The following is a 14883-nucleotide window of genomic DNA, read 5'->3' as shown; positions in this document are numbered from 1 at the left end:
TGTTATTTTTTTTAATTAATTATCATATATCCCTGCAAAGTGGAAGATATTAAGTAATCATGCAGTCTGTCCATCCGTTTGTCAGTCTCGAGATTTAATCCCCGACTTCTCTGAAACTGCTGAACAGTTTAAGATGAAACTTTCACAAGTTCTTAATCTAATTATTCTGTTGTGAACCTCTAATTTTGGTTTTTCATCTAAATTATTTTTATGGTTCCTGATGTAAAATACAGACTTTATCATTGGTCGTCCAGGGGATTGAGAGACCATCTAATCTGCAACTCCCCTACAACCATTGAATAGAATTTGATGAAACTTTAACAGATTTTTTAGAACATGAGACCATTTCGACACCCATTTTTGTTCATCTGACTTTTGGCTTTTTTGATACAAAACATAAACTTTGTTATTTGTCAACTAAGTGGGGCCATCTTCTTATTTCACAACTCCTTAAACCACTGATTATATTAAATCAAACTCTCACAAATTCTTTATTTTATTTTCATTGAATGCCTATTTCGTTATATTTCCCATCTAAATGACTTTTGGAGTTTCCAATATAGTTCTGCAGAAGGGGGCAGGGGTATCATTAAGCGAGTTTTCCACAGTTTTGGATGTGATTTGAAAGTGAAGCAGGTTAAACTTGTTAAATTTGTTCTACTTCAAATGATAATTTTACACCATGAAAACTGATTTATTCAAGGGGTCATAGTTTTCCTTTCCTTGTTTGTCTACCCCGGACTTGACTTTTTATGAGCAACTCGGCCGGTGTTTCTAAAGCAGAGGACGCTTTCCTACCGGTGCACCTGGTCCATGCTCCCAGTTTTTAGTGGAGTCTGAGTTGCTCATTTACTTTTGTTACTTTATATGTATGGTTTTTGTTACTTTATGTTCTTTGTTGTGTGTGTCTGTTTTCCATGTCTGGTAAATGAACTGGTGAATGAGAAATTATTTTCTGTTTGATAGTGCACTGTTTGGTGCATGCCCCAAAGTAAAAATCTTACTCCATTTGTTGATGTATTATTTCTTGTTATTTAATTAAAGGTAGTAACAAAGAAAATGTTATAATTACTTACTTAGATTTATTTTTTCTTGCCAAGTTAAGGAGGTAGACCTAGGGTAAGGGACATGACTCTTGAAATCAGTGATATATTTGTATCATATTCAATTTCACAAAGCCTTTTAAGCTATCATTTGAAGCAGACTAAAATCAATCCATGTAAATTTGATACTTACATGAGGTTGATGTCAAATGCTGAATACAAACGTTCCAATGATTTGTAAGAGTTGTGTCCCTTACCCTAGGTCTACTATCTTAATTCTTAATTTCTTTCTTTTTTGTTGTTGTTTTGATGCTTCGTTTTTAACTAATACAGTCTTCGAAACGGAGGTTTTTAAGCGGATTGCTGCTTGTCGGTCTGTCAAACCACAAATTGTTCGGGAACTCGTAAACGAATTTAATTAATCATTGTTTCTTTCATTTGTAACCTCATATTGCTGTCCTTTATTTGAGTTTTTTTTTTATTTTCAAATCATACGTGCATATTATACACAAGTATGGTGTATATTGATTTTATATCAAAATTAAACATGAAACTTAAAAACTCTTCCGCTAGAATTTTTGTTCCCTTGATTACTCTGTTAAATGATATACTATAGTGACACTACACGTGCTTTGTAATGACAATATGGACCTCGAGATGGAAGTGAATAAAAACTTAAATTATTATTTCCCGACACAGCTCTTACATTTTCATGTGTCCCCAAATTGTGTGCAGGTACATTCTTGGTATGTCAAAATCCTAATATTTTGCGGATCCTTTTCACAAAAAATCGTAAGAGTAAAATTAGTCGTAAGTTATTACGACACAATACTTTTATGTACTATGACGTCATCACTTACGATTGATTTTACAATGACGATTTTTTGTGAAAAGGACCGCTGAATTTAGTGGTTTGTTTTGGTTACTTTTACTAGAATCCAATGCATAAAATGCATATACAATGTCGCCTAAAATGACAAACAATTTTCGACTTTGATCCTGAACCTTACTGGGGGGTAAACAGGAAATGTTAGTGTTGATTTGATCTACAAATATTTAAGAACAAAATAAGATTTCAAGTGTAGAAGATTCACCATGATATCGCGTAGTCTTCATAACTTTTAATCCGTAGCCATTCAACACATGCAAATCGTCTAAAACGACATGATATAGACAGACTGTCAAAGTGACAAGGTAAGAGTACTGAAGTTCTTCCTTAAGCAACGTAATTCAAACTTAAAAATTAAAGCACAAAAATGTAAGCGTAGACCTGTAATTACAAAAGTATATGTAAATAGCCAAACAATAAAAAAATTCTTTTGTTCGAAGAAGGCTTGAACACAAGTTTTGTTTTAGCTGTGTTGGGTCCTTTGTAATGTAAAATAAATAAGTCATAGACATGACTTCAGCAATCACTAGCAACGCAAAGTACGCAAAATACGCAGTGAAATACGTTTACATAATGCAATGGTTATTTACATTATACGAGAAAAAGTTTTGCACAGTATAAAAATACTCTTACATTGACCTGTACACTGCAGCATTGTAAATGGATTCAGTGTGATATAGTAGTAAGAAACTTCACATTTTTACAATGATATAGATATCTAGGAATGTTAGCTTATTAGGGCAGCAAGAAATAGGTACATGTTTATTACAAAAACTATTTTCTACTCGCAACTAGTAAACGGTAGCATAGGACAAAGAGTAATCAAGGGAACCAAGGTTATAGTGGTAAACAAAAGAATGTAATTCAGGGACAAAGACCAGACATGGAAAACAGACATACACAACAAAGAACATAAAGTAACTAAAATCATACATACAAAATAACAAAAGTAAATGAGCAACTCGGACTCCACTGAAAACTGGGAGCATGGACCAGATGCACCGGTAGGGTAAGCGTCCTGCATTCGAGTATTGTTTTCATTTGTTTACAGTCCCGACGCAAACATTTCATGCATAATCGGGACGAGAACAGGTTTGTACAAAAATCTAAAATTTCAGTTATATTTCAATTTAAAATTAAAAATTAAATGGGATTTGATAGCTTCAGTTTAACTACCACTGGAGTGAGTAGGTGTATTTGCATTGACACAGAGTAGCGGTTGAATAGAGTACAGTAGTTGTTACATTAAATTTTCAACGGTAATGGCTCTGCTGGTGTTTTCATTGTATTTAATCACGCTCAAGTTTTATTTTACAACTTGTCAGCTTTCATTTAAATGACTATGTTCATGAATATTTTCCTACATGTTTTCAATATAGATTGTGTGCCTATATTGCTGCGCAAATTCGTCAGTCAATAAAATTCTAAATAAGAGTACAAAAACTTAATATATAGCTGTCATATTTCAGTTGTACAGAAAAGTAGTTAACGACTGTCCCATGTTCAAATAGGCAATGCCAAGTGATTGTAGCTAAGCAATGTATGTTTAGCAATCAAAGAAGTAGACAAACGACATCAATACTACATGTTTAATTGTGTTTTACTCTTTATTGATCCTGCTGGTACTGATACACGCTAAGGAACAGTACTTATTCGAAGTGATTCACAACCGTTAATTTCTAAGTAATGATGCTGTCTACAACGCTATTAAAGTGAATTCCAAATCGTAATGCGCACTTTTTTGTGCACAGGAAAATACATGTTGCGCTGGTTCCTACAACTCGTTTACTCATAGTTGCTTATCGAGCAATAAGTGCAGCATCAAGAGCCAAGTCTTTTCAGATGGAAGTGTTATTCTAAAAAAGGCTCCTGTTGATTGCAGCGACTTGCCCTATGGAAGCAGCACTGGGGTGTATGATATCTTTCCAAAAGTAAACGGCGCACTTCATAAAACTCACGTTTACTGTGACATGGAGAATGGTACATGGACGGTATGTTGGTTTGCCTATTCTGTGGTATGAAATCTGACAATTTTTTAAATAGGTAAAAGAAAATCTTTTTGATTTATACAACAATTTCAATGATACATCATTTTATAAGATATCAGAAAAGGTATAACTAAGAAATAAATTGCATAATTCTCCGTTTTTTTCACTTAAGTTTCACAGAATTGTATTTTGTCTTCCTTACGCACCGAAACAGAACCAATTTCGTATAATGCTAGACAGCATTAGAATTTCCTTGACCATATTAGTGAAAGAATGGCATTGAATTGCAATGTGGTTGCAAGATTAGGACCAGGTTAACCAAAGACTTCAAGTTATGATAATGGAAACATTATCGTCAGAGATGAATATTCATAAAGTATGATAATTTGATGTGTTTCCAATAAAAAGGCAACGCTTGGAACAGGGTTATGTTGCTACAAGATTGAAGTCATTACTACAGAGGTTTTATGGTTGTCATCATGAACTCGTATATCGCTACGGTTTATCCATCTGCGCACTGATTTGTTCAAAGTGTCACAGTTTTCCGTTCCTCTTTTGTCTACCCTGGACTTCACTTTTTATGAGCAACTCGACGGGTGTTTCTAGAAAAGCAGAGTACGCTTATCCTACCGATGCACCTGGTCCATGCTCTCAGTTTTTAGTGTTCCCTTGATTACTCTTTCTAAAATTGAAATAATGTTTTCTTTCTAATAATCTAAACATATACTTAAAATATATTTTCTATAGTGATATTATAATGCTATTATCATTGTTCTTTCCAGTGAAATATGTTTTTAACTTTAAAATCTATTCGAAATGTTTCATGAACCACGGTAAAAAAAAAAACAAAACAAAAACAAAACAAAAATAAAAAAAACGCGAGAAATCTTCTGTCAAATGTTCGTTGGTATAATCAATACATTAATTTGACAAACTAGATTATAGACTGCAGACCGAAATTCAACCTTTTAAGCTTTGCATTTAAAGTAATAAATATAATATAGAATGAGTGGACCAAAGTATTTAATTTGCGATTTTCGACTCATTGTATTGTTTACAACATAGCAGGAATTGTCAAAAACCTATTGCGTGTTTTCCGCAGAAAATGCCATAAAATGTAATTCATTTGAATTATCTTCCCCGGGCAGTAATACAAATTTTATCGAAAGACCTGAATTTTTGAAATCATTCAAAAACTTGGGGGAGGGGCGCATGTACATCGTTATTTCAAAGCTCCACCAGGCGGTAGTCGATTATGTCCTCTCTTACAAACCGCTGCAGACAGTCTTTCCGAAGTTCTTTGAAATTACTTCAGTCAAATAATGTATTGGACAACGCCACGTAAAATTCTTCACATTTTCATGACTTCGTATTTTCTGGGAGGTCTGGCTGCAACGTCTAGAGTGAATAGCGAACGTCAGACGTTGATTTGTGGTTTGCGTCATTTCAATGAAGAAATATAAATAAGCGATCTTCATGTAATCTGCTCGTTGGGCGAGAACTATTGAGATGTACATAATTGATGGGTCAACGGCTATCAACGGACTGGCGTTACCTTAAGATAAATAACTCACAACTTCCATGTTTCCAATTTTCGTGGTTTGCTAACATTTAATTGGATGTAGATTTTATAATTTTTAGATTCATTAAATCATCACAGTTTGCGATAGATGATCCTAAATTTTTTAACAGACTCTTACTCTGACTCAGAATTGGAACTTAACAAACTTCTATCTATTATAGGTGATGCAACGACGGGTAGGTACAAGTGTTACCTTTGCCCGTACCTTTGCTACATATAAAGAAGGGTTTGGGGACAAATCAGGTGATCATTGGATAGGTAAGTAGAACTGTTTTTTGTTAACATGACGTCTACAGTTACTACTTGGATCTGTGTAGGGTCTCGATGCTAGCTATATTGGTTCTTCACAGAACGCGCTTTTAACAACATTGTAGATGTTTACAAATAAAACGTTTCTAGTAGGGGTGTAAATTTTGTCATGAGTACTGGCCGGACTTTGGAAATTAGATGAAATAGTGTACATGTACTATATAAAGACAAATACCGGTTTTGTTTATTTGATAAATAGTACGTATGCAATTATGTTAATTATGGTAAAATTAGCTAACAGGGAAAAATGTACGATATTTTTAATCTAAAAGTCTTGTTTTTTTTTGGTAACATCTAACAACATTTAATAAACTCCTCTAAATGCTTAAAATGAGATCAAAAAGTCAAATCAATGATTATCATAATTATTGAACAAACAAACATATTCACATGTAAGTCTGAATATATTATCAAATGATTTTCATTGTGTCACTGTCTCGGATAAAAACCAATCAACTATTTATTATAGCCAAAAGACTTTTGTTTGTTATTCAATAAGGTTACAGACCACAAAACTTGTCATAGTTTGACATTGATATAAAAAAAACATACTTGTACCAATTAGGTGTAAAAGTTTCACTTTTCAAAACTTATCGTTATTTGTTCGGTTTGATGTGGTTGATTTTAGTGACAGATGAATGTACGGTAGTCTTCAAAACACAGATGTTAATACTGGAAGGAAATACGTGCAATGTAACATATATAGACTGAAAAGGTATCATTAGTGAATTTTTTAGTCCTCCCAACCTCTCATACTTGAGAGGTAGTCCAGTAAATAATCTCGTTAGTTGATGAAACTTGTAGCTATGATGTTTCAGGAACAGATTCCAATGGATATTGCTGTTAACAAAAGACATGATGAATGTATAGAGATTCTATTACGTGGACCTCTAAAAGAAGATGGAAGACAAGACAAGAAAAGAAAGAAATAAAGTCAAATACAAAGCTGCCTTTTCATTTGAAATTCTTAGTTGAACTCACTAGAACAGATTGATAACGAGCAATGTAACATATATAGACTGAAAAGGTATCATTAGTTCGGTGGGCGGGGCATTTCTCATCATGAATCCAATGAATCCCTTTAGCACGGTCAGTGATTGAACTTATTCGGACTGGCACTTTTTCATATAAGTTAGTTCAATTCTATTATTAGTTAGCGCCAATTTGTAAACTGTTTTAAACATATTGGGCACATTCAAACCGTTCTGATGCTGACTAGAAGGGTTCATGGTTATATCTAAATGGTCGATTGAACCGAAATTCTGTTTTCTGAATGTTTCACACGACAACAAATACAAAGTATGTAAATACTTACAGTCAATCAGTCAATATATGTTAAATAACTGTCTTTGTAAGAATCATGCAAATCTGAAAAATGTGATATACCACAAAAAAGGCTACATATTTTTTTATTTTGATACTTAAGTTGTTTTATGGGTTTATACTATGAAATTTGTAATTATTCATTCAAATCTGCCTGCTCTTAGGAGAGCAACATTGAAAATCCAGTAGATTCTATTGTATTTGAGCGTCATTTACAGAGTTATCTTCCTTAACTTTGAACTCTACAGTTCATTCTATGTAATTTTTATCTTTTTAAGAACACGGGTTATATGAGAAACCTAATGGTAATTTCTGTTTACAATGGCAATTAATATATATAATAAAAACATGTAGGTTTCTCGGACATGAATCACATTTTGCATGATTCTTAGCTGGAGTGCTACTTAAGTAGTTAGAAATTTTGACACAGAGCATCATTCAGATTTTGTTTCCGTATCATTTTTATAAAAAGGATATCCCGGACGTTTAACTGAATAACAAAATCCTTTTTATTTGAAATATTTTTTTTTAAAACAATCAGGACATAGCAACGTCGCTTACATTGTAAACGGTTTTCCTTTTGTTATTACATATAGATTCGCCATCAGGTAGGTGTGGTAAAAATAGCCAGTTTTAAGGTGGTTTATCCTAGGAAGAAGTCTTTATAAAATCAGAAAGGAGGTGATTCATGCATGTCAAAACCCAACGTGTTCAGGTATGTTTGATTTTTGTTTGTTTGTTTTGTTTTGTTTTGTTTTTGTTTTTGTTTTTGTTTTTGTTTTGTTTTGTGTTTGTTTGTTTTGTTTTGTTTTGTTTTGTGTTTGTTTGTTTTGTTTTTGTTTATACAGAATCAGTCACAAATTACATACATTTGTAAGCAGTCTTACTTTTTCATTTGGCTGTTACGCTTTTGAGATAAAATTTATAAAGATTGTAAATGAAATTAGCACTTTGCGAGTGTATTTGTTCTTGATTTGCTTTAACTTTATTGATTTTAATGTTAGATGAAAGTATGGTTTTCTCAAAAGTACTTTGAATGCAGAAAAGTTTATTGTAACATAAAATTATAATATCTGAAGACCGAAAACAAACAGTGTTTATTAGGCGGATGTTTGTATACTATGAATCTCCTCTACCATAGGCAGTATCTGGATTTTATATACACTGGTACTTCAATGCTCATTATAGCAATTCCCGAAAACAGGGTACTGTAGCTCTTTCATAACTACTTGTGGAACGTAGGAACATTGTCGTCAGTTTGGGAGACTGGTTAAATATGTATTTATCTTACACACAACATGAATTGGAACAATGATAGCACGCCACCTTCTATGATATTTTATCATCAATGTCTTCAGTCTTTAATGTATGGCAATCATTAGAATACGCAGTACCAGTAATGATCAAAACAATGTCCTCCTTGGTAAAATACTGATAATGCTTTAGTTAACTCCTTATAAAACAATAAAGAAAAGATACGTAAAATGTTTTATAGTTTAGCGATTGTACTAATACATTGTCGGGAAATATATTTCTTATGGTTTTAAGTATGATAGACGCTATGGACTACACTGGCTATTTAGAACCAGTATCTAAATCTGCATCCAATGAGTATGACATTATTGTATCCAATGTGAAGACACCTGAGGAAGAAAATACTCCGACAGTCACAGCGATAAGGGCTACCGAAAATCAACGTCAAAGAAAACACTTCAAGACAGTTATTTTCTTATTAACTGTTATAGTTACACTTTCTGCTGTAGCGGTAGTGTATGCTATTCTGAAGCAAGGTAGGTAACTCTGTTTATTAATATAAAATGAATCAGACAAATAGCACATATTAGCTTTATCATTACAAGCTTTTCAAGCTAAATATTTTTGTTTTGCACGTCAATGTAAAAATATCCTCTAATTATCTTCCCATGGTATATGGTTGTTTTTAGGAATCAATAATATTATTGTTGCACGTGTGTCGTTTTGTCAAATCTTATAGGAAACTTTATACTATGAACAAATACTTTGAAAAATTTTATTAAGAATTGCAACAAAGATAAGAAATGACAACAGACAAACAGAAACCGACAGTCCCATGTTTTCCGTACTTTTCTGTTGAAGAAGTGACTAAATTTAAATGTAAAGTTCTTCAGTTACCTTATTTCATTGCACGGTTATTTTAAATACAGGCTCAATGAGGCTAATCACAAGCTATGCTGGGTTTTAATGAAGAGGTGAACACCCATATTATTCTGCAATAAAAATCATGCAATGAAAGCAATGATCGAGTATTGCTCTTATCGCGTCTTTTGTTGGATACTCATTTTCTATGAACTTTTTTTATTGTCTCTTGTAAGAGGTAATTATGTTTGAAGATTCCTTCAAATATGCAGTTCAGATTTATTTCATTCCCTGTCAGACTAATTTGGAACTCATTTATTCAGAATTCAAGGAGAAAATACTATAGTTTGTTCGATTGCCTATATGTTGGCATGATTTAATTTTTTTTTAGTATACGTGTACTCAAATGATTCTATTGATACAACTTAATATGTAAGTTCAAGATCAACACATGCATGATTCTGAATAACACTCAATTTTAGTCCTGCAGATACTGTGCTAGACTACCATTAAACTTTCGGTCATACGCAATTGTATATATTGATGGCCATTGTAAAACAAACAAACGTGTAATGAATGTGGCATTTTTTTCCAGAACAATGCACCACTATGGTGTGCTATCAGGTTTTCCGCATTATGACATGACGCCACAACATGTAGCATTCCAGGGATACTCCTTTCCATTACCTTGGGCACACAACCGAGTTGCTCTGTGGGCAAATCGTCTTAGCCCCCAGTTAGTGTTCTGAGCGCTATTACTCGACTTCTACAACATGCTTGACACCGTACCTGTTCCGGCTGTTTATACAACAAAATAATTAATTTGTTTTATCTCTAAGTCATCATAATGCGACCCAACAAATGATTATCATAAATAATGAACATTGAGCTCTTGTACACAGGTTTGATCTCTTTGCAACAAAGACTTGGCCAATACCAAATTGACAACAAAACTAGTGTAGACAAGTTGAAACAACAGGAAAATACTATCGACAAAATACAGAGATAAGTGAAAAATAACTTAATAATCTTCTTTGCTTAAAACTTGGTTAATATGAATCAGGTGTATTCTATACAGAAAGCCTCAAATAAAAAAAATATGGCACTTTTGAAAAGAATGAACTTATTTTATCATGCATTGTTCCATTCGATTTCTATCATCAGTATTCAATACAACTCAACTGATGAATGGTAAAAACAAAATATAAATACTGTTACACAGGTTTGATATCGTTGCAACAAAGACTTGACGAATACCAAAACGACGTCACTTTTGCTGCAGAACTGAGCAAACTGGAAGACAAAATAATAAAAATTCAGAGATTAATTCCAGGTAAACTATAAAACTAAAATGTATGATGTCAGTTTTGTAACTATTTGCTTATCAATATGTAAGATCGAATTTCACACGAATACATAGTATAGATAAAAGTACCTCAGTGAATCCATCAATGATGGTAAACATACAATTTAATTAAAGCCTGTTTTAGGAAATAATATTACAACTCTCCCTAACATCAAGTGAAATATTTGAGTTTCACAAAATCAGTCCACTAGGTGATTATATAATACACTAAAATTTCACTTCATTTTTTTTATTTACTTATTTATTTTTAATTAATTTTTTTTTTTTTTGGTCAATGATTATTTAACTTTTGCACAAGAGATCATACTTATGACTGTTTCCAAAAACTATGATTTGGATCTTATTGTAATAAACAAAAAAATCACTGAAGGGACGATTAATCTGATAAAGTTATATTGTTGTTTAATCTGCTTGAATGGTTATCTTAGTGATATTGCCCCCAATCTATAATGAGCAGTGGCAGACAATAGAGACAATGCAATCTGTTCAGATCATATCCACTATCAATTGTTTATTATGACATCAACTGTAACGCCAAAAATCTTGTTAAAATAATACATACTTGTGGGACTATGACTACTTGTGTGTGAAAGATCTACTTTGATGGTATATGAATGCGCCAGTTTTAACGAGAAACTTTTTCCTCCCTTATCGTAATTGCTTGCGGAGCAAATTGGTAGTTGATATATACAAATTGCATTTTGCTTTGTTTATAAGGGTGTGATGCTGGATGGATGAGTTTGTTTCCACACTGCTACTATTTTGCAAAAGAACAATTGTCCTGGATAAATGCACAAGTAAGAAACTTGCATGTCCACTGAAAACTCATATCATTATTCTATGAATAAATATAACATGGATATTAATTAATGATACGAACAAATATAAGCATACAAGACAGCAGTTAGTGCAGCAAACTATCATATGTGAAATATTTCTCTTAATTTTTAGATGTATCATTGATTCTTACAAATAATGGTATACTTTCATTTTGAGAATCAGTCTCAGGATGAAAAGAATTTTTTTCCCGTTCAGTATAAAGTATTTGAAATTTCCCGTCGTTGATATTTTAATACGTCTTGCAGACAATTGTAGAGTCACCTTCGGATGGCATATTCTTCATCATCCAAAAGAGTCAGTATCAAATCCGTATAAGAGAAAAATTGATAGAACTAAGTTTCGGGCGAAAATAAAACAGAACTATGAAGTTTAAGGAAAACGACTGAACAAAGATAATACGCAGGCGCAACGAATGGCATGAAATTATCAAAGTAACATGCATATAGAAATGATTTATTCAATGAAGGAAAAACATTATTATTATGTGTGTAGTATTACTCCGAATTTACCACTCGTCCAACATTAACTTTTACAACACATACATTGTTCAGCTTGCTTTTTTAAAGTAATTTATAAGTGTGATGAACTCATTTGAACAATAAATATTTCCACTAAGTAATGGATGATTAGGTGCGTCCTTCTCTGTCTGAAACTTAAATGGATCCAGAACATACATGTACAAAGCTAATATGTAATTCACAGTGTGTATTCAGGGGAAAGAACCCCATTTTGTTGGAAGATTATGATCCATTTGCGTAAAACAGAGGCAAAAATGAGCAAATTATAGCATGGAGTTCTTGATAGGACACGTCCTCCTTCACATGTTTCTTAGTTTGCCCATAGGCTAGAATAATGCATAAGTTTAGATAATTAGATGTTTCCTAATTTCTAAGAAATAACAATGCAGCGAGAAGGATATTTCTGGAGTCAAAGTGTACAAAGCAAACTTCACGTAGTGTTTGAAAATTGTATTTTTTAGAACAAATGTAAATCAATGTCCGCCGACCTAGTGAAGATTGATTCACGATTACAGAACCAGAATCTTATAGGTATTATCAAAGACTTAGGTAAGTGAACATTACTACACTACACAAGAAATACGTTCGAAAATGAATGATTTTCTTCGATATAAATTGGGTTAATTCAACACATAAGTACTCCATTCTTCTTTTTGTCATACTAACAAATGTGCATTTTTCAAAAATGACATAAGTTGAAATGAATATACTTCACATCAAATGGCCGATCTATCTTTCAAATCATAGTAATATGATAGACCCTCTCCAGTACTGAACCGGCAAGCTGTCTTTGTCCTTAACTATTTAACTGTGCTTGCTCTGAGGAATGAAATCTGCAGTGAACCATTTCACCCATACATTATCATAACCCTTAGCCGACCAATTGATACTATATCTCACGATAGAAGCGTTCGTTTAAACGCATGCTATGAACGTTCGTTTAAACGCACGATAGAAGCGTTCGTTTATCATGCTTTTGGTGATCGTTTAGTGTGTGTTTGGGTATCGTGCGTGCGGGAAACCTATACGTCTCAAGGGGTGTATGTAGGCTTTTTCAATTCAACGTAGCTGTATTTATTATTTTTAACCCACTGATAATGACAACTTTTTGGTCAAAGCTCGTCGTATGAACAAAATCTTGTAAAATATGTACCTTAATTATGTATATGATACCGATTCATACTTCTACCGAGGATGTGAAAATATTACTTTGTAACAATACATGGAATCTCTTTCTGATGTAAATTGGTATAATGAGGCGGGTTTAGTACCAATCATGTCACAAACCTTTTACAAAAAAAATGAAATAGCGAATAAGCCTCCAAGAAATTGCTCTGCCTCTCGATTTGTTCATTTTCAATTTAAAGTTCAGATTTTTTTCTGTAGGCTTTGAACTAAGAAGTTACTGGATTGGACTCAGTGACATTCAGACTGAGAGCAATTTTAAATGGGTCTCCGATAACTCGCCTGCATTTTTTACTGATTGGCATGTAAATGAGCCAAACAATGACCATGATCAAGACTGTGCACGACTGTGGGCTGTTTATTCACTTCAGTGGGATGACTACCACTGTTCCAAACATCAATATTTTATATGTGAAAACACCGCAGCAGGAAATAAGACTTAAGAGCGTGTCCATGTAGAAACCATATAGATCATATTTTATTGTCAGTCGAAAGAACAAAAAAAAATATGAATGAGCAAAGATGTATTTTAATTTATTTTACATTTTCTTGTACTGTCAATATATTTCATTGTTACCATTTCAGTAAATTTTAAACCAACATAGATTGTTTTGAAAACATGAACACAATTTGTTTCCATTCGAATGCCGACGTTTGTTGACCACACTGGACAAATATGTTGTTGATAAAAATTTCCAGATTTTGAAAACATCATCGGTATATTTGGAAGATGATTTCGAATTAACATTTACAAAGTATGAGGAATCTCTACCAAAACTGCATATTTGTATCTAGGTGTACCGTCTTTTTTTTTGATATATGTATATAGATGTATATCTTTAAGGAACAATCCTTATGAAATATAGTGTTGTATTCAATTACACAGTGGCGTGGGGGTGTAGTGGTTGGGTTTTAAAATCGAATAGTTACCTTATGTGTAAATGAGTAGAACCCCATGATAAATATATTTCATGAATATGAACATATAACGGACATTAACTCAACTAATTTTATGATTTAATTATTTATGTGAATTAATATTTACCTTAGAATATAAATAGTATCTTACTCCTATTATTTATAACAGATTATATGTACCAATTGTACTAGCATGAAAATAAAACAAAAAATCTCTATTTTGCATAATTATTCAGCATATATAAGATTGTGTTAATTAGGTATGGTTTGAATGAAGCATGCAGTTCTGATATTGATGTGGCCCTGATAATTAATAGAAATAAAATTAAATATAATTGTAATTTAAATGTTTATTACACTTTTTTGCCTGCTTATGTGAGTGACATTTAGGGTACAAAAAGGAAGTAAATATTTTGGGTTCATACAATACATTACTTTGCAATAAAGTTTTTGATTGGTTATCAATTGGTTTTCAGACGAAAATCTGATTGATCCGTCAACCTTCACCTCTAATCATGCATGTTTATATATCAATGTGGTGTTTACTGACACTTCTTATATGCATGTACAATAAAAAAACAGTCTTTCCAAAAGTTTCTTCACCTCCATGATGCTATTTATGCTAATATGAAAATCTAAACCACCACCCAAGCCATCATTTACAAAAGTGATAACACGTATACCTTCTGATCTCGAATGTTTTACGACTTCTCCCGTCAATTTTGTAAATATATAGCCTGTCGAAGTAATGCCAAACCTAAAAATACTGAACACAAGTAATTACATTTTTCTCTCAAAAGTATATTG

The 14883-nt window shown here is 32.7% G+C and overlaps 1 protein-coding gene across 5 annotated transcripts; it reads left to right on the top strand.

The window, feature by feature from the left end:
- Positions 1-3355: 3355 nt before the first annotated feature.
- On the top strand, positions 3356-14417 carry LOC148597499 (CD209 antigen-like protein C). 5 transcript variants are annotated; one of them, XM_088563434.1, is made up of 10 exons: positions 3356-3923; positions 5664-5760; positions 6630-6838; positions 7731-7849; positions 8683-8924; positions 10152-10255; positions 10471-10582; positions 11333-11412; positions 12435-12522; positions 13360-14417. In XM_088563434.1, the coding sequence occupies exons 4-10, from the start codon at positions 7827-7829 to the stop codon at positions 13599-13601; spliced, it is 891 nt and encodes a 296-aa protein (XP_088419560.1). In that variant the 5' UTR covers positions 3356-3923; positions 5664-5760; positions 6630-6838; positions 7731-7826; the 3' UTR covers positions 13602-14417. The 5 variants fall into 5 exon arrangements, with proteins under 5 accessions (XP_088419560.1, XP_088419562.1, XP_088419564.1 ...); XM_088563436.1 differs by lacking the exon at positions 5664-5760; XM_088563438.1 differs by lacking the exon at positions 10152-10255 and having other exon boundaries at positions 10472-10582.
- The last annotated feature ends 466 nt before the right edge of the window (positions 14418-14883 follow it).

This window comes from Perna viridis, chromosome 15 (assembly GCF_037379345.1).
Source record: "Perna viridis isolate PV_CMFRI_1.1 ecotype Kerala chromosome 15, ASM3737934v1, whole genome shotgun sequence".
Taxonomy (NCBI): domain Eukaryota; kingdom Metazoa; phylum Mollusca; class Bivalvia; order Mytilida; family Mytilidae; genus Perna; species Perna viridis.
This window is presented reverse-complemented; position numbering and strand designations above follow the sequence as displayed.

Coding starts and splice junctions, on each gene's coding strand:
- LOC148597499 (XM_088563436.1), top strand. CDS start 7,827: ATGTCAAAACCCAACGTGTTCAG. Junction 7,850..8,682: donor TCAAAACCCAACGTGTTCAG/GTATGTTTGATT, acceptor TATGGTTTTAAG/TATGATAGACGCTATGGACT. Junction 10,256..10,470: donor CTATCGACAAAATACAGAGA/TAAGTGAAAAAT, acceptor TACTGTTACACA/GGTTTGATATCGTTGCAACA.